The sequence below is a fragment of the Homalodisca vitripennis genome, chromosome 2, assembly GCF_021130785.1.
Source record: "Homalodisca vitripennis isolate AUS2020 chromosome 2, UT_GWSS_2.1, whole genome shotgun sequence".
Classification (NCBI taxonomy): Eukaryota; Metazoa; Arthropoda; class Insecta; order Hemiptera; family Cicadellidae; genus Homalodisca; species Homalodisca vitripennis.
Window position 1 is genome coordinate 60,799,814 of NC_060208.1, and position 20,065 is coordinate 60,819,878.

General features: G+C 33.4%; 1 protein-coding gene across 1 annotated transcript; it reads left to right on the forward strand.

The window, feature by feature from the left end:
- Nucleotides 1-1,371: 1,371 nt before the first annotated feature.
- Nucleotides 1,372-17,067, forward strand: LOC124354028 (DCN1-like protein 3). The gene is made up of 3 exons (XM_046804178.1): nucleotides 1,372-1,512; nucleotides 9,185-9,360; nucleotides 16,032-17,067. The coding sequence occupies exons 2-3, from the start codon at nucleotides 9,258-9,260 to the stop codon at nucleotides 16,826-16,828; spliced, it is 900 nt and encodes a 299-aa protein (XP_046660134.1). The 5' UTR covers nucleotides 1,372-1,512; nucleotides 9,185-9,257; the 3' UTR covers nucleotides 16,829-17,067.
- The last annotated feature ends 2,998 nt before the right edge of the window (nucleotides 17,068-20,065 follow it).

A 20,065-nucleotide genomic window follows, 5' to 3' on the forward strand; every position in this document is an offset into this window, starting at 1 on the left:
TGGAGCCAACATGACCCCAGTTTATCCTTCAGTTATAAATGATAGGGGGCAATACATCCAACAACCTAGACGTTCAGGACCGCAACAGGAGGGTTTGCACAATTCTATGGAGAGACGGCTGCTACCTTTCTCATTGATGGAGACTACTTTCAGCGTCGCGCGTTGGTAGATAATATTAAGGAAGATGTTATACTCGGAATGGACTTTCTATCCATCTTTGAACTCGAACTAGATTTCAAGAAGAATGTGGTGACTATCGGTGGAGAAGAAGTTATTCTACATTCCGGGAATAACTGTACAGCTTATGCTCAGTTAGTCTCGTATGTTATAATTACCAGAAAGAAGCCAAACTGTAAAAAAGGCTGGAGTAGAGGAGGAAATCGACTAAGGAATAGCGTAATATTAGAACCGAAGAGTGATGATGAAAAGCTTTGTCATGGTGTCGTGGTGGCTATAACGTTATTCCTAACTGGCGAGAGTTCCCTTTACTCCTAATGAAGACAGGAGGATTACTCCTCCCCTCACTCTTTCTCTCCCTCCCTCTCTTTCTCCCTGACATAACTTTAATGATTAATTATTTAATTAAACCATTTTAATTAAATCATTTGGAAACATTCAGGTCTACTTCAGACATAGAACATACCACCTCGTGATTGTAAAAAAGGTATAAATATAACGCAGTTTTGAATAAAATAAACAAATAAGTAGTATTCATACTTGATCTCGATATCTTAGAATTAGCAGAAGAGGAAAACGTTTCAGAAAAAGACAAAGCTGATGATAATCAAATCTTTCAACCAGAACCTTTATTTCTGAGGCAGCACGTCTACGACATCCTGAAATAATACAGGGAGTACTTGCTTATCTTAATAATTTTGTGTTAAACTAAATTAGGTGGGAATAAATGTGAAATAAATTATTATAAGTCAAAGCAAGGTTATAACATCAAACGAAGCCAACGACCGGTGAAGTACTTGTTTACATTACTATTTTTTACATTACAAATATACGTGTCTCACGCTAGAACGAGTTTTTAATCTCAAGCATTAGAAAGTAATAGACCAAACACTTTTCATTTCAAAATATTATAGCCTCAAACTCTCAAAGCTGCCAAATTTGTTCAAGTTGGAGTTATCATGACGGCATTATTGCAAAAGTGCTGAATAAGTACATAATTTTGAAATATAATTATATACTTTTCTACTGTATATAAAATATTAGCAATTGAATATGTAATAAAAGTATGTTTTTGCTAGCAACAATGTTTCACTATAATAGTATACTTTTGTACATATGTATTTGCTTGGCTAATATGCGAACCATATGTTAATATGTATTGTGCCATAAAGAAAACTTTGTTCTAGGCTACAACCAGAACGTCCAGAACCTCAAAAAGTCAAAATGAAAATAGTGCCAAAGGAAAGAAAAGAGATGTGTTGTTTTGTTCTGTAATGAGTTTTATGAGAAAAGTTTATTTGTCCAAAGCGGAATAATTTTCACAATCTACACTGAGTAAATATTAAATATTCACTTTTATTATAATAAAATGTTTAAAATTAAGCTATCTTAGGAAGAATATTTATGGAAGTTCTTGTGCCTTTTATCCAAATGTCAGTCGAAACTAATCTTGTAATTATAAACTTATTACTAGGCTCCCAATGGATTTTACAAGTTGTAAGGTAGACCTATATATTTTAATTCATAACATATGAACGCTGGAAATGACAGTGATTACACTACGAATTAAATAAATATTTCAGAAACTTATACTAGGCTATAATTTTACTGTATAGGTCTAGCCTAGAGCTGTTTTGTTTAAAACAAATTGCCAATATTTATTATAATAATTTAAAATATTTTTCATCATCTCCAGTTGTGGCTGATGATATTAGTTTAAGAATTGAGATGTTTTTAAGTTGTATTATAAATTTCAGGTAACATTTAAGCTCTACCATTCAATCTTTTTCTGGTCTAATTTGTAAATAAAAATTATATTATAAAAGAACATTATAAGTACAATTTTCTTTAATGAATTCTTTATTTTTTACCAACTTCAAGATTATATAATGTGTCACTTAGGTTACAGTTACGATATTAGTGAATTGTGTCAGACCAGCCATTAATTAGTCTATATATATTGCAATTTTCAGCTGCCAATGATGACATGAGTAGAATTCAACATTCTTGGCTATATTTTTTTTCTTAGAAATTATCATAAAAACTGACATAGCCTTTAAAAATTTAATATTCAGATTTCTTATTTAGTCTTTTAAATAACAACCAACTGATCTAATATAGCCTGTGCAATAATGTTTAGATTTAGTAAATTATGTAATTCATAACCTAGAAACCATTGATCTCACTATTTTAACTTAAACACAACACTTTCTGTTATGATCAGTGATTAGAGGTGGCAGGCACCAGATATACAGCGTTGTAGGATGTTGTTCGAGTGGTGTTGTCAGATATCCTGCATGCATGCTTCATATAACGTTCATTTTGAAGGAGTAGATATCTTATACTGGTAAGAGGCCACCACTGCAATCGTATCAGGGTACCAAATTTTCAATTAGAAATAATTGGACTATCAAATACAAAAACATTTTAATTACAGTTATTTACAATTAATGTTTATCAGATCTTTTTAATGTATTAAATAACAATATTGTTCCAAATTAATTCAAACAAAGTATTATATTATTTATATGATATTTGAGTAATGGCCGCTAGTATGTGTTGTGTCACTAGCTGTCACACACATTTATCCTTAAAAACACTAAAAAGTATCTAAATGTCAAACTAGTTTTCTTACATTTTATAGATACACATAATGTAGATAGTTTTTTATTCATCAATAAATTATTAACATTTTAGATTTAAAACAGCTGAATTATATTTTAATTTAAAATATCTATAACGTAATTCGTGTCAACATTTTTGTTTCTATAGTTTAGATAATCATAAATATGATTCTATTGTGGTGGTGGCCTCTTATTATACTGCAGCCCTTATACTCATAAGAACACCCATATTTTTCAAAGAGGAGGATTCAAACTTCTTAATGCCATGATTTGTTAAGTTTTATATTATTTTTATTTTCCTCTATGAATGTAAGATAACAGTTATGCAAGAGATAGCTAGTCTGCCTTAGTTATTGCACAACATCACTTTACCTATTTTGTTCTAGGTATATTGTAGAATTTCTTTGAGCTACAGTAGTTATCGTTTTTTAATACATTATACATGATTATGAATTTAATTTAAGTTTTCATAGGTTTTATGCTATTAGACATGAAAATAGTGTTTCTACATTTTGGCAAATATACTTGAAAAGTTTTAATGTGTGTTTTTGTAATATAAACTATTTATTTCCGAAATTGCCCACTAAATTTGTTATGGAATGTATATATTTTAACTGTTTTTTTTTACATGCTTGTAATTAAATACTTACTACAGTCATAAATAATCCTCATACCTAAATTATGTTATCATTTAAAGAGATAAAATGTATCCTTAATGTAAATGTAGTATTAACATTTCAACTTTACATTATAAACCATTCATCAAACAAGTATTAAGTGACTGATGCAAATTCAACTAAACAGAAATTTATAATTTATCATTATATTCAGCAACGTCCAGTCATTCTTAGCATCTTTATATGATGATGAAAATCCATCACTGGTAAAAATGAAGATTCTTTTTCAGGCTAAATATACTACATTGCGTTTATGTTCACTGTTCCTGACTTGGCCCTCTTTGTAATCTTAACTTATATTTTATTCAAGTATAAACTGGCAAACCACAATTTATTGTAGAAGCTTAATTTATAATTCGTGATTTTCTCAACATTGAAATATAGAAATATTATTAGCATATTGGGTTTGTACATATTAAATTTAACTTAAAAAGTTATTTACATAACTTTACTCCAGAAGTAAGACCATTCCAGAAGCTTTGTTTAAACCACAATAATTGGATAACTCAGTAATTATAGCCTAGTTAAAGTTATTCATTTCAGGGTTTTACAAACTACAAAATCCAGCTTACATTGTAATATTTTGGCTTAATGTCAAAGCTTTTTATAAATATTTGTGACTAATATATGTTTAGCTAGTATTTTTGCATGTAGTAATCGTATTGATAACATCAACTTATTCCCATAGTATACCTTACTTACATCCTACTTAGAAATAAACCACAATAATTTATTAGATTAATTGATCTTATCAGTAATCGGTTTTTGTAAAGTGCCTATGTAGGTAGAGTTAAAAAAAATCAATATTATTTCAGCAAATATCATTTTAAAATTTATACAAATATAAACTTAATTTTCAAATTAAAATTATTAACTTAAATGAACTTCAAAATTATGTAAAAATATGGTAATTTGGTAGGTATTGTCACGCCACTATTTTTGGACAAGTGATTCTCATTGGGAACCAAAATAAACTTCATTATATATATGTTACTAGTACTTTCCTTGTTTCATAATGAATCGAAAAATACCCAATGAGTCATACTTCCTGTCGCCAAATCGTCTACAAATAGGCCTAGATGCACGAATTACCTGTCACTTTCAAATAATTAATTGTTGTTCTATTAGTTTTTGTTTTCATTGATTTTCGTGCGCTTGACTAATTTATAATTTCATCAAGAATAATTGTCAAACATTTTGACCGATGAAATTGTCTCTAAAGTCGATGAGAAGATTAAAGAAGATTGCTGATTCACAATAACAGAACTGTCACTTAGTTGTTCTCAAATTTCAAGGAGATTGTTACACAACATTTTTATGTAGAAGTTAGGTTATCATACATTTTTTGCAAATAATTACCATAAATGAACAGAAACCCATAAAAATCAGTGTATGGTTGCTTCATTAACATTTTTGGACACTTACAAAAATATGGTAACTTGTTGCTCAATCAAATCATTACAGGAGATGAGACTTGGGCAAAACATGTGAATTGCTAAACCAAATCACAGTCTATGGAGTGAGGGCACACATGGCAATGTAGAGCTGCGGGAGGGTGTGACTACCTAGTTGAAGTTTCAGGCGGCAGAATTTTATAACTCTGGAATTTAAACTATTTCACCACAATGATAAGTGCCCGATGTTGTATTTTATAACGCTGGAATACTATTTCACCACAATGATAAGTGCCCAATGTTGTATGGCGACTATGTTGAAAAATAGTATTTTAGTGTCACTTTCAAATGTATATAATACAATTTTTTTCTTGTATTTTGTTTGTATCAACAAAACGTAATCTACTTTCTGGATAGCTCTTGTATTTTCCTATGTTGCTCCATTAAATTGCTGGTCTAATTTTTCTATATTTGCAAGCTTAAAAAGAAAAAAAATGTTCAATAACCACTTGACAGAATTTCGTAGTTTTTGTTTTTTTTTTTTTTTAATAAAGTAAAGAAGATTGTATATTTTCTGGTAAAAAATACAATATATTTTTAATGTGTGTTAATACATTTTTGTAAACTTTAAAGTTTCATTAAAAACTGTCCATATTTATAATTTTGTTTAAATTTTTTAGCTATACTACATGAAAAGGGCATGCAATTATAAACAAAATTAGTTTATACTATATTTTTCCGCATTAAACTAATGTCAACAATAGATCGTTAAAATTTGTATGTACATGACAGCAATACTGGAAACAATAAAACAAACAAAAGCTCTTTGCAATGGAAACATCCAAATATCAATATTTATTTATATTATTACACTAATAAATGTAAATTGTACACTGTTTTATGTTTTGTTTTATATCAAAACACAATTACTGGCCTAATCTGAATGTCAAATGCAACTAAATGGGTATGAAAACTGTATATTAAATATCATCTAAATCTGAAATTCGTGTCATTCAATACAGTAATTTACCAGGTTTATACTGTGTCTATGTCGATGTTGTTGCACTCGAGGATTAATATAATAATTCTTTGGGGATATATTGATGTTCTAGAATGTTATTTATTATTCATAAAGTAATGGTAATGTTTATATAATACTAAAAGTATTCTTTTAATCTTTCCATAAAAATTAGCTATAGTATGAAAATAAGGATTTTGTTGAACAAAGACTTGAAAAATAGGTACTAAATATATAGGTACTAAGTATATTATTCCTCAAAACAACCAATGTATACATATAGCGGCAAGTACAGTCTTGACATTCAAAATTTCTATCAGTTCTATTATTTTTATTGTTCAAAAATTGTAGCAGATGTAATATCTTTTCTGCTTTTCTTTTCATCTCTGACCTACAGGTGTTGGCAATTATTTGTTCTCTATTATTTTTGTTGTTGAGGAATTGTAGCAGATGTAGCATCTTTTCTGCTTTTCTTTTAATCTCTGACCTTCAGATATTAGTAGAGGGTAAGAAAAGTCTCTGCCCATCAGACAGAGCAAGGGGTCTATTTCTGGCAGTGGGTGGCTAAGGTATAACAGCAGCTTCTAATCTGTCCTTTTTGGAGTTTTGTGTTGTAACATGTCAGGAACAGCTGGATGATTCCTTCTGAAAAGTACATAAAATATCATTAGGTTTGTTATTAACATTTGAATCATGTTCTGGATCATTACACTTTCTATTTTCCCAATGAACAAAGTATAGGATTTATCTAACCCGGAGTCGGTTTATTTTAACAAACATGATAGGTAGCCCATATAGACACTCCCTAACATCAGGTAATTATGCTCTTACAGACGACTTGAATAAATTCCTGTAACATCTTGATTTCCACCCAAAACCATCTGTAAAAAGAAAGATAAATAAGCTTAATTTTTGTATGAATATTGATTAGTGTTGAATTAGATTGTCTGTAGGATCAGATTTTTTATTTCAGAAATCTGTGCTTTTGTAAAACTTACTATTATTGATGCTTCATCATTGAGACAATTTACAGCTTTTTTGCAGTTGTTCGTTCTAACATTTACTTTACAATATTATGGCTAATAGATTTTCTTCTATTTGCTTGTTTATACACATGTGCTAATTAGTACACTTGTCATTTCCAGTGTATTGAACTCCAGAGGATTGTGTTTTGACTGCATAGGGAGAATGAAAAATTGTTATTTGTTGGGCGTTTGGGATTTTACGTTGCCTTAAGGTCTGCACTGTGGTTCTAGAGAGTCTAGGCGTAGAAAATAGGGGTTAGTTCTATAGGCTGGGAAATTAGGGAATCAGTTGTTATATGTATTATTACCATTGTTAGACTGATAATTTGTCCATGGCTTATCTCTGAGTTTTATATTGTTTTGAGGGTTGCGCTGTAGTTATAGAGGGTATAAGCTCAGATATTGGGAGGTTAGTTGATTATATACGATAAGAAATCGGAAGATCAATTTGTTATCATTGTAGGAATCGTGGGATTGGTCCATATCAGTTTGATGAGTGGAATGTTCAGTAGGAGCATCACTTTTATAGTTAGAAACAAGAGGCTTGGGATTTGACAGTAACCATTTTGTTCAATTCTTCAATCCAGTTCAAAAGAACAGAATTTGTAGGTCTATAAACCATTATAACTTCACTGTAACAACATCTTAACTGTATGAAACGCACAAACAATATCGCTAAAGGTGAGGCTAGAATGTACCTAGCACTGTCTATGACATGATTGGTACAGTAGGTGCTGCCTAACAAGCTTGGAACGGCACATTTTTTCCTCACCCCCATAGATTATATCTGTATGAATAATCACTTAACAATCTGGCTCATGCACTCATTTGAGAATGCATGGAGTTTAAGTATGAAAAAATGTCATTGTAACAAACTTAATTATATTAAGTGCGTATATAAAATATATAAAGATTGCTATATCTGTGTAATTTGCACCATTGTTGTTCAGCTCCAACTATTTTTCTCAGAGGGAGGGGGAATCTACTGGACATCCATGTAATATCCCCCTTCCTTATACATTCATATGACTGAATGAGGCTTACACCCACTAAACCTGAACCTCCCCTTACTCCTAACTATGCATAACTAGAACTGAATAAAAATCATTATTTCAGTTACATACACAATTTACAATTTCTTAGTAGGAATTTAATTTGTTTAATGGGTAATTAACATATTGTCAGTATAACGTAAAGACGTGTTTTACTGTAATGAATCAAATCATTCATTTAATCAAACATCTATTCGCTTTTTATGTACTTTGAAAATTTTTATATTTTTCTCAGTGAAATCACAAAGTTATTATTGCCCAAGATGAAAACACATGTTTTTCACTCAATTTTTTGCATTTTTCCTCAAAAACTACTTAAATTACAATTCTGGGACCTGTTTTATTCCATTTATTAGGTTAAAAACTGTAAGAAATTATTGAATTTGGCCTTTAATCTACCTTACCAGAATTTTAAGAAGACCTCGTTTAACATGGTGAGCTGAAATCTTTTGCTAACCGTAATTCGTCAATGAAGCATTTCCGGACCCATGTTTATATACTTTTTCCTTTATTTTTATATGTAGAATGAGCTCCCACAGTTTCTGCATATCTTCGTGTACACACACACACACACACACACACACACTCACACACTCGCACGCGCACACACTCGCACGCACACACGCACGCACACACTCACGCGCGCACACACTCGCACACACACATGCGCACACACACACGCGCACACACACACACACACACACACACACTCACACAGGATGTTCACAAAAGGATGCCACATACTTCTATGGCTAATACGACTCATCATTTCAGACAAAAAAAGTCTTATAAACATAGGTTGAGAAGTGTCTCGGGTGTTCACAAAAGGGTGTCACAAACTTCTATGACTCATCATTTCAAACAAAAAATGTCATATAATTAATATACATATATATTAAATCCAATAAAGATTAAATTATAAAAGGGACTTGCTCCACTGGGACTCGAATCCGGATTTCTCATTTTGCGGGCAAGCATGCTCTCACTACACCTCAGAGTCCTTACTTTTCCGATTCTATTATTTTATATTTGACTGTCTCTGTCACATATGTGTTTAAATAACTAAATATATACACAGAGGCAACTGTTCTAACAATGTTTCTTGTCCAGGTGGTTGTTCTGTGAAGGCCAGTGAGCTGACGCTCCCACTGGAGGCTGATGGTGGAGGGGGAAGCTAGGACCAATGGGCAACTGTTCTAACAATGTTTCTTGTCCAGGTGGTTGTTCTGTGAAGGGCAGTGAGCTGACGCTCCCACTGGAGGCTGATGGTGGAGGGGGAAGCTAGGACCAATGGGCAACTGTTTCTCTCGAGGTAAGGGCCGACCTCCCCCCCCTCCTCTCACCGCACAAAAACTCAAGGAAGGGACACCGACTGTACAGAAACATACTCAAGGTAATTAATTTCTAGACCTAAATATTTCCATGGAGTGCATTTTGTTGTTTTTAAACTTTTTGAGACATTTGAAATGAGGTATTGCATGTCCTAAGTCTCATTTAGTATATCATTTTAAATTTTTTTAGGAACCACAAAAGGTGATGTGAGATATATTTTAAAATATAGCTATGTGCTGTTTAACACGTTGACTGCCATGAGGACCACCGGTGGCTCTCACTATGTTCTATACGTGACGCCATGAGAGCCACCGGTGGCTCTCTCACTGGTTTTACATCTGAGGCCAATGGCATTTGGGCCAGGAACGTCATAACTGAACTATCATTGGTTATACATCCCATGTGATCAAATACGGTCTCCTGAGTATTATAAATCAACAAGATTCGGTCCTAGGCCAATTGTATTAAAAGTTGTAGCTGAGGACCACCTGTGGCTCTCATGGGCCTGGGCAAAATCTTTTTCTGCTTCCATCTGAGTGGATTTTTTTTAACTTAACCAGCTGTTTTTAGTTTGGTTATGTAATTTCCCGCCAATTCTCGTCACCCTGTTGTTTTGTTTTATTGTGTGGACCACCGGTGGCTCTCATGGCACAGCCAAGTCTCTCTATATCTAGTTTTCCAGCTAATTCGTGTTCTATTCGTTTTGTCTAGATCATAATCTTGAGTTTTAGTGCTGTTACAAAAATGAGTGCGGGTCGATTGAGACATGATGACGAGGATTTAGGGGATTTTGTGAACAGGAATATTAGAGGAACCTGCGAGTACAGGTACAGAGCCAGTGGGTGTTGGAGAGGAGGGATAATAGTGAATTTGACGACAATGGTAGTGAATCAAGTGAATTGTTTGGAGGTCATGATTCAGATATGGACCCTGAATATTTTCCTTCAGAGGATAGTAGTGAAGACAGTGATAACGATATGAATACCTTGGACCAAAGGCAGCTCGTCCACAACCAACTTATTCAGCAGCAGCCCAACCCACAACCACAGCCTGACAATGGAATCCAACAGGTAAAACCAAAACATTGAACCAAATTACTTAGCCTTGACCTGGGGAAATACTAACCAAAACAACTTATCATCATTCGAGTTCAATGCATTACCTCTTATCTCACAAGAAATAAGGGACAAAATTGAGGGTGCTTCCCCATTTGAAGTCTACAACCAAGTCTTTGTTGACAACTCTTTTTTTACAGAAATTGCACTGCAAACAAAACCTATATGCACAGCAGACAATTGAATCTGGTGTACCTTTCTGATAAGTCTCGGCTCAAATCCTGGCTTCCAACAGACGAAAAGGAAATTAAGCAATTTTTTGGTCTCATAATATGGATGGGGTTAGTTCAAATGCCAAGTTTAAATTTGTATTGGAGCACAAAAAACATATACAAAAATGAAATGTGCAAAGTAATGCCTAGAAACAGATTTGAACTGTTACTTAGATGCTTCATTTCAGCGATAATACAAATGCAGATGAAACAAACAAACTATACAAAATACAAAATATACTTGACTCCCTGAATGAAAAATTTAAATCTGCTCTGACTCCTCAGCAGCAACTCTGTATTGACGAGAGTTTGATTCCCTTTCGTGGCAGGGTGGGATTTAGACAATACATCCCTAACAAGGCCAGCCGCTATGGCATTAAGATCTTTAAGCTATGCACTGAAAAGGGTTACACCTGGAATTTTAAGGTGTACACAGGTAAATCCGAAGGAAGGAGAGTTGGTCTTGCTCAGGCCATTGTGATGCAGTTGATTTCCCCGTTACTTGATGCTGGTCGAACACTGTATGTTGACAATTGGTACAGCAGCATAGCTCTAGCCCATACCTTGAAAGAGCGTTCCACTCATTTAGTTGGAACACTTCGTAAAAACAGAAGAGGAATCCCAGCATGCATTGCAAAATGCAAAAGCTAAACAAGGGTGATGTTGTGGGGAAACAAAGCAATAGCAATGTCGTCGTGATAAAATGGAAAGATAAGAGAGAAGTAATGATGATAACGACACAGCATACTGATGAATGTATTGAGATTCCTCAAAGGCGAGGAATCAAAATAAAACCAAGATGTGTGGTTGACTACAACAAGGCCAAATCTTTCATAGATTTGTCTGATCAAATGGCTTCATATTCTAGACCTCTGCGGACGCTGCGTAAAATGGTATAAGAAAGTACTGTTTTGAACTACTTCTAAACACAGCAGTGGTGAACTCACTTCTTCTGTACAACATTGTGAATGAAAAGAAAATGCAAATCACCCAGTTCAGACAGGAAATCGCAGATTCTCTTATTGAAACCAAAGAGGGAGAGGAAGATGAAACCTCAAGCTGCAAGAACTCCCCAAACATAAGCTTATTCGAAATCCAGGGTCCTAAACGCTCAGTACGTCGGAGATGCGGCAAAACTGCTACAAAACTCTCTCAAAGTCTTATGGTCGTGAACATGCCCAGAAACAGTGCAAGAGAGTAACCACAAAATGTGTCATGTGCAATGTATTTATTTGTTTTGAACTGTTTCAATGCAACCCATAAAAGCCCATTCATGTAATATTAGTGTGTAATCTAAAGTTCTGAATACAAACATGATGTACTTATTACATTCAATTATTTTAATTATAATCTAATTTTTCAAGGCTATAGAGGTTTTATAATTTTTAACTTTTACTCATGTTATAAAACAACAAGTTCTTGTACAACTGGGGTTTAACTTAGTCTATTCCTATAGTGTAAACCACAATAAACAAACCAATTTTTCAGCCTTATTTATTTTGAGTTGTAAAAAACAGTATCCAATAACCATATGACCCTTTTTTATCTTCATTTAATAAAGCTATCAGTTAGTATAAATATAATTGCTGGAATGTGTTTACAGATACTGTGAAAAAAGTTTAAAAAAATGTATAACCTGAGAGCCACCGGTGGTCCTCACGGCGTAGTTCAGTACACCTGTTGAGAGCCACCGGTGGTCCTCATGGCGCACAGAGGAAGTTCATAAAAATTAGTCCTTGGCCTACAGATACAGCAAAAATATATTCCTTGGTGGCAGTCAACCGTGTTAAAAAGGACTTTTTCATTATAAAATCAAAATTGTAACACATTATTTTCATATGAATTTTCTATTAATATGTTACATACTTAATAATCATACTGCTGTGCACATGAACAAGAAATAGACTCGTCACTATGCACAAGCTTTTGTGGCCCATGTGGGATTAAATTTTTGTATTATGTATGTTTGTAAGTTCAGAAGTAAATTTGATTTTGAATGTGACCAGCTATATGTATATCACAGACAGTTAAATATATCTTAAAAATTATTTACTTTAGTATTATCTACTTGTGCGGAATTTAAAAATAACATTTTATTTCACTTTTTAAAAGTCACTATCTTAAAACAGCGCTCAGCAAGAAAAATTATGATGTCACTTTTTAAGTGTTTTGAAATATATGTGTAAATTTCAGAACAATAGTATTGTAAAAATATATGTGTAAATTTCAGAACAATAGTATTATAAAAATATATGTGTAAATTTCAGAACAGTATTACATTAACGCCATGATTGAATTAAACAAAGCATTATGCAGAAAATGTTCATATTCAAAATAGCCACTACATTTTGAGAAATTCTATTTTGTTACTGCATAACTTGACCACTGAATAAAAAAAACGAATATGCAGTTCTGCAAGTACCTAGTATAATGCATTTGGTAAAGTATAGACACTGTTAAGTTGCTGACACATAGGAAATAAACGTTTTCATTAGTGTTATTGCTGTCGAAGCAACGTCGATGAACCACTGGAGGATTAATGAGAGTAGATACCACTGAACTAACCATTCTTTTGATCATGGTTGCTGCTGCCCTCCTCACCCCCCTACCAGTGACACTCCATCAGGAGTGTGTACTGTCATCAGAGTTCGTGCTTTTTCTCTCTTGTTTTTACTTTCTGTTTGATGTCTAAATTTGAATATCAGTTATTTTTATAGTGTTAACTTGTGAAATTTCTAATTGTATGTCCATAAGCTATTTGCAAAATTAAGAAAATCTGTTGGAATAACAGATTTAAACAAGACACACATTTTTATGAAAAAAGGGAAAACACCCACAAGAATGGAAAAAGGGCCATTAAATCTTTAAAAAGTAACTTTTTATATTATAAAACTACTATTTAAACTTTTACTTTTTAAAGAGTTTTTTACATTTGAGTACTTAACCCTCCAAGCGCTACTATCGCACTGTGCGATACGTTCGAACCACTTTAAAGTGCTACTATCGCACGTTGCGATATGTTTGAACCACTTTAAAGTGCTACTATCGCAAGGTGCGATATGTTCGTTTTTGTTAAATTACCTTAAAACAGTTTATTTAATTATTCTGTAATTTTCATAGTATGACGTAGGAGAGATTTCTCTACGCACTGGCTCTATTTTGTAAGCCTTTGAGTAGAATGACAAATAACAGTCAGCTGTTGCCGCGCTGTACTTTGTTGTAGTTTTCGTCTAGGTTAGTTATCGTTTAGGCCGCGACGTAGTGTTTTGAATAGTGTTATTATTCACTGTGCAAAAACAAACACATAGTCGGTAATAGTGCCCTGGATGTGATTGTGCAAAAAGCTGCGCTGCTTCGAGCGGGAATAGTGTTGAGTGGTGGGGGTAATGTTATTCGACTGCTGTGTACGTGCCAGTCAGTGCCAGCCATAGCTTGGTCAGGTGTGCATCTTGTATTCATGGTCCAGGAGTTCATAAAAAATGGAGGTTCGACGATAGCTACACAGGGATCGTTCCATGTCCACTTTGCGCATGGTCAGAATAACCCCATTCCTGGTTAAAAAAACTATTTACACTTGGACTCTGAACTTTAGAGAAACAAGTTCTGGGTTAAAAAGTCATCTCCTGGCCGTCCTCACACTGCAACAGGACCTGACAATGTCTCTTTCGTAAGAGTCAATTCAGCAGTTACGACGGCCATGAATGTGATAAACACGCAACAGCCCTACACTTATTGGACCACAGCATTTGCAGAATTCTTCACCAAGATCTGAAGATGCATCCATATAAGGTTATGATGACTCAAGAATTGAGTGGCAGAGACTTTGAACCTGAACAAGATTGTGTTAAGACACTCTTACAAACATGCAATGCACAAATGTCTTCCTTTTATTGGACAAAACCTATTGTCATCTGTCAGGTACAGTGCAGACCTCGAATCATCCGTTCCTTCGTCATTCGTTTCCTCGTCTTCGTCGTTCGTTTTTAATGAATACGGAGCCGACAATATTTGGTTTCAGCAAGATGTTGCAACTTCGTACAAATCTCTTGACATCCTTAGAGACATGTTGTTTCCTAGACAGATTTTATCCCTACGAGGTGATATCGGGGTGGCCTCCATGCTCACCCGACTTGACACCTTGTGATTTCTTCCTATAGGGATACTTCCAATCAAAAGAGTTTCAGAATCGCTCCAGAACCGTAGATGCTCTAAAGGAAGTGATAACAAATTATGTTACTGCCATTCTGCCCGAGATGACTCGCTGTAATGAAAACTTTTCGAGAGAGACTTAATGAATGTAAAGACATGTTTAAAACCCGTACTCAACAGCTATAGTTTAATGTAAATTTAAATGGCATTTTGTATAATTCATTTTATTAAAAAGGTCTTATTTTATCTTATAAGGTTTTGTTTTTATTGCCTTCTAAAATAGAGGAGTTCTTTCTGCCACACCCTGTATATGAGGAACACTGAGTTTGATAATGGTTCATGTCTCTCCACGGCATTGGGCTGAGTGTAAGCGAATATGTGTCATTGATCTTATGGGTAACTATGATGGCAACGATAAAGTTGTTGAATAGTTAATTTTTTAAACAAACTCAATACAACCATAAGAGATTTAAACATGTGACATTATTAAAAAATGTAGCCTAGCCATGCCAGCACATAAAACATCATTTAATAGTGAGTTTTATTATTTAAACACTGATATGAAACCCAATTTAATGATCAAAAATCTGAATGTGTCATGTGGTAAGATAAGTCGAGAAAGATGTCATATGTAGTCTTTAAATTTTACATGAATCTTCATTTCTAAAATAATAACTTTAATGATGTGTAATTTTCGTATCAACTTCTATTTTATATGATTGTCTTTCTCTCTATCTGTCTCACAGGACGTCTGAAGTGAGCTATAGATTTGCATGTAATTTCAGCGAAGCCTGTTTCGACAAGTGGTGTGGCGTACTCTACCTTGCACAGAACATTTATAACTTCAAACACTATTACACCCTCGAATTTTTGCCCTATTTCTGGATGTAGAATTGTGATAGATTTTTGAAGTAAATTCTTTTTTTAAATATTTTAATGATAAAGTAAAAAAAAAGCTTTAGATTTTTTAGTACCCTTTAAAATTATTAACAAATTAAGAAGTGTTTGTATGTGTATTAATTGTATCTTTAAAAAGAAACAATCTAATATTATAAATAAGGTCATAAAAGTGCTTAAAGTTTTACATAGTCGTTATAAGCTAAAATCAAGATGATCTCCAGTACAGCCAGCTATTAAATTGTGCAAAAGTTGTTAACTTTTATAAGTTAAAACATCATGTTAATTGCTAATCACAACTTAAGCACATTACATTATGTAATACTTGTAAATTGCTGCTATTGTTGATTTTGTTTCAGAAATTAACTGGGAAATGTGCAGTGAACAGCGGGAGCTTCAGAGAAATGGGAACAGTGTTTTGAGTGAGCCTCTGGTGCGTGAGAAGAGTGTTCGGACGTTCTGTACACGTGTTGGCCGCACCAGTAGTGAGGCCAAGATAGGTAAGGCAGTGTCGGAGACGCGACTGAACACACTGTTCGACAACTATCGTGACTCTACAGAAGACAGCATATTGGCGGACGGTATAGAGAGGTTGTGTGCGGACCTCAATCTTTCACCAGACGAGTTCCGAGTATTGATCCTCGCGTGGAAGTTGGATGCATCGCAAATGTGTCGGTTTACACGAGATGAGTTTGTCAAGGGTTGTCGAGCTATGCACGTTGACACAGTCAAAGGTATCCAGACTAAACTGCCAGAGTTGGAAGCAGAAGTGTTAGAGAATGCAGAGTCGTTCAAGGACCTCTACCGGTTCACATTTCGGTTCGGCTTGGACGTTTCAGTTGGCCAACGAATCCTAGCCTGCGACATGGCTATTGACCTCTGGAGGCTCGTCTTCTCCGGGCAGGAACCTCCGATTCTCAACCGGTGGTTGAGGTTTCTGGAAAGCCATCCACATGCTCGTGGTATCCCCAGAGACACGTGGAACATGTTCCTCAACTTTGCAGAGGCTGTAGGAAGCGACTTGTCAACCTATGATGACACCGAGGCATGGCCAAGTATCTTTGACGATTTTGTTGAGTTTGAGAACGACCAGGCCAACCAAAACATTACTAAGGAGAGAGAAGAAGTCATCAAACTGAGTCAGTGGAGCAGCTAGGCTTGCCTTGTTCCATTCACTGGACAGGTTGTACTTATTTGGATATCCTAACTGCAGAAAACAGCTTACAATACATTGTATGGCTGTTTTAGGGACCTTTTTAAAAATTATCGTGTAAACAATGTGTGATCTTTGAGCATAACAAGATAGTTATCAGTGAACTGTTTATTTGTGTTTTATACATTAAAATTAATCTGTTTTATGAAGCATACAATTAAAAAGTGTTATTTTACTCATTATTACATTGTAAATTATTGAGAGACTTACTTATTTTGTGTTACAGAGAAGTTCAATCTTTAATGGTTTAATTAATATGTTGAATTTTTGATTCAAATGAAATGCCATCAAAGTATTCCCTTGCTCATTGGAATTGCAGCAAGCTGTTCTGCTACTTGTAGACCCTATTTCTGGTACATTTGAAATGCAAATTGTCAATGCTTAATTTTATATTTCAGGTAACTTGGGTTGTTCAGGCAACTTGTTTATATATATATATATATATATATATATATATATATATAATCTTTTAGACTTATAAATCAGACTTAAAAATTATAAATACGTGTTCAATACAATACTAAATTATTATAAATTAACAAAACACTTAGAAAACAGTTATACCGTTTTAATTTTGTATCTTTATTTTATTATTTATACAAATTATGTCTTATCAAACAAACACTAAAGTTTTAAAACATTGCTATGCACTTAATAATATACTTAAAATAACATTTACTATAAAGGTATAAATATACAATTAAAGCAATATTTTTTTTGTGTGGGACAAGGCATGATTTATAGAAATAATAACGTACTTTGCTGAACTTACAATTAACGTTTAAATTACAATTTACATTTAAAACAAATGACATTTAAAACACATAAACCAATACTTAAAACTTTTATTTTTGTGAGGCCTTTCCATAGCAAGGCTATCTTTGTCAGACACATCACAAAAGTCAAGACGAAGATAGCCTTGCTATCGAAAGGCCTCATAAAAAAAGTATTGGTTTATGTGTTTAAATTGTAATTAAGTTAATAGTAGCCAATACAAGCTCCATCTTCAACATAGATGACAAATAAATTGCAGAAAACAATGACAATAAGCTTACAATGACTACGCGTTACAGATTTATTTTGGACGTTCAAGCGAAGAAGAGTTAAGTGCAGCTGGTTATTTTGGGCTGTTTGCAATTATTAATCAACGTTGTAATAATTTATTTGATAAAATTAATAAGATACAGTTTATTACAAATTAATTTATTTTATAGTTTTCATTGTAAGACATTTTAATCCCTCAAATCACAACAAAATATAATCTCAGATATAAAAATTATTATTAGTTTTTTATTGAATTAGTTAGTTAATGCTGCTATGGGCTTGTTCAACTCAAATGTCTTTAATAGATTCACTTACAATTCAAAAAAATAAGTACATCTTATCTATCTTCTAGTCTTCCTTAAATTCTTTCTAAATCTGGGTCTTCCAGTGGTCTTTTTATTCCACTTACTTCACCAAATTTGATTTGCTACTAAATTAATTTTATCTCATAAGATTTGATCAACAAGTTGCCATCAAAATCTTTGACCACGCTTAAATCTCTATTAGGCTGCCATCAAAATCTTTGACCACACTTAAATCTCTATTAGGCTGCCATCTGGCTGCAGTTTCAAGAAATGAAACTTGTACTCCTTGTATTTTGCCTCTTAAGCTTCCTCTCCATTTTTTAAATCATAGTTCTCTATTACATTAAGTACTTCGTACCTTCTTTTCTCATAAAATCTGTTTTGTCATATGCTTACAGAGCCTCTTTATCGATACAAGCAACTACAATGTTTTTAATTACTTTACTCTTGAGTAATATCATAACAATCCATGTGATATTGTTCTTTAGTCATGTTGGTGCTTGTAATATTCATGTTAGAAAAACTACAGTCAATTCTCTGTTAAATGCTAGTATTATATTTTACACTCATGTTGGTGCCAAATATAAGCATTCCACTGTAATGTTGGATGGAAAACACTTTAAGGAAATATTGATACATTATTATCCAGTGCAGTGTTGCTTGCTTTTATTTGAAACACCTGACAAAAATTCTTTCTCTAAATTAAGAAATTCATCAATTTTAGTTTAAAGGTTAAAAATGAAGGTAACATAGTAGTGTCCCGCTAATATAAACTAGTTTGGAAACTAAATTTGTTAGTGTCACTACATTTTGGGATTATTTAAATTATCGGGACCTCACAGTAGAAAAGAGTAAAAACTTACATAAAGTCAGGTCAATTGAAATTAGGTAGTACAACCACGACGTTAGAGTATAATAGAAGAAAATTATTGGTTTAATACAACATTTTTTACTGAAGGGGGATCCATCTTACTTAGAAGTGTTGTAAATAATAGAGATTGAATATTTTGTTTTAATTCCCATAAAGAATTTTGCAAAATAAAAAATGGATATATAATAATAAGTCAACTATAAACTAATGTTTTTAGCTATTTCGTCCTTAAGGAAAATTATTATGGTGAGTTTTGTTTAAAGCTTTCTTGAAAATACAAATAATTTCGTTTATCAAACCAAATACTTGACACATGAAGTGGCCGGAAGTGCAGGGTGGCCCGAAGGCTCATATCATGTTATAATTTGTTATGGAAAATATCTCTGGTCAGAAGTACAGGTTTTGGTGGCGCCTTTGGCATAAAAAAACCATCCCTTGAGATAGTATCTAAATTGAAGCTCAGATCATGTAAACGCTATCATACAACAATGCGGACACCCAACACTTATCAAAACTAATAATACATTGTCATTTCCCCCGGTAAAGACCCATGCATCTTTATAATTAACAAGTACCAGTAAATTAATAAATAAAGCATGATTAATCGACCATCTTCAGTCAGATAATATGTATAATGGCTAGATAAAGTGATATAGTATTATAAATCACTTTGACCAAAATCACTAGCTATTATACGAGGGCTATCCAGAAAGTAACAGACGTTTTGAAATAAACGATTAACTAACTGAAATAGGAGTATTTTATTATATAAATTTAAAAGGTACACTCTTAGGCTATTTTTCAATGTAATCCCCATTCAAATTGAGACATAATCATAACGTGATACAATTTTTTTCGATTCCAGCTTTGTAGAAATCTGCCGACTGAGATCTAAACCACTGATTAATGCCAGTATGAATTTCAGCGTCACTATTGAAGCGCTGCATTGCGAGCCAGGTC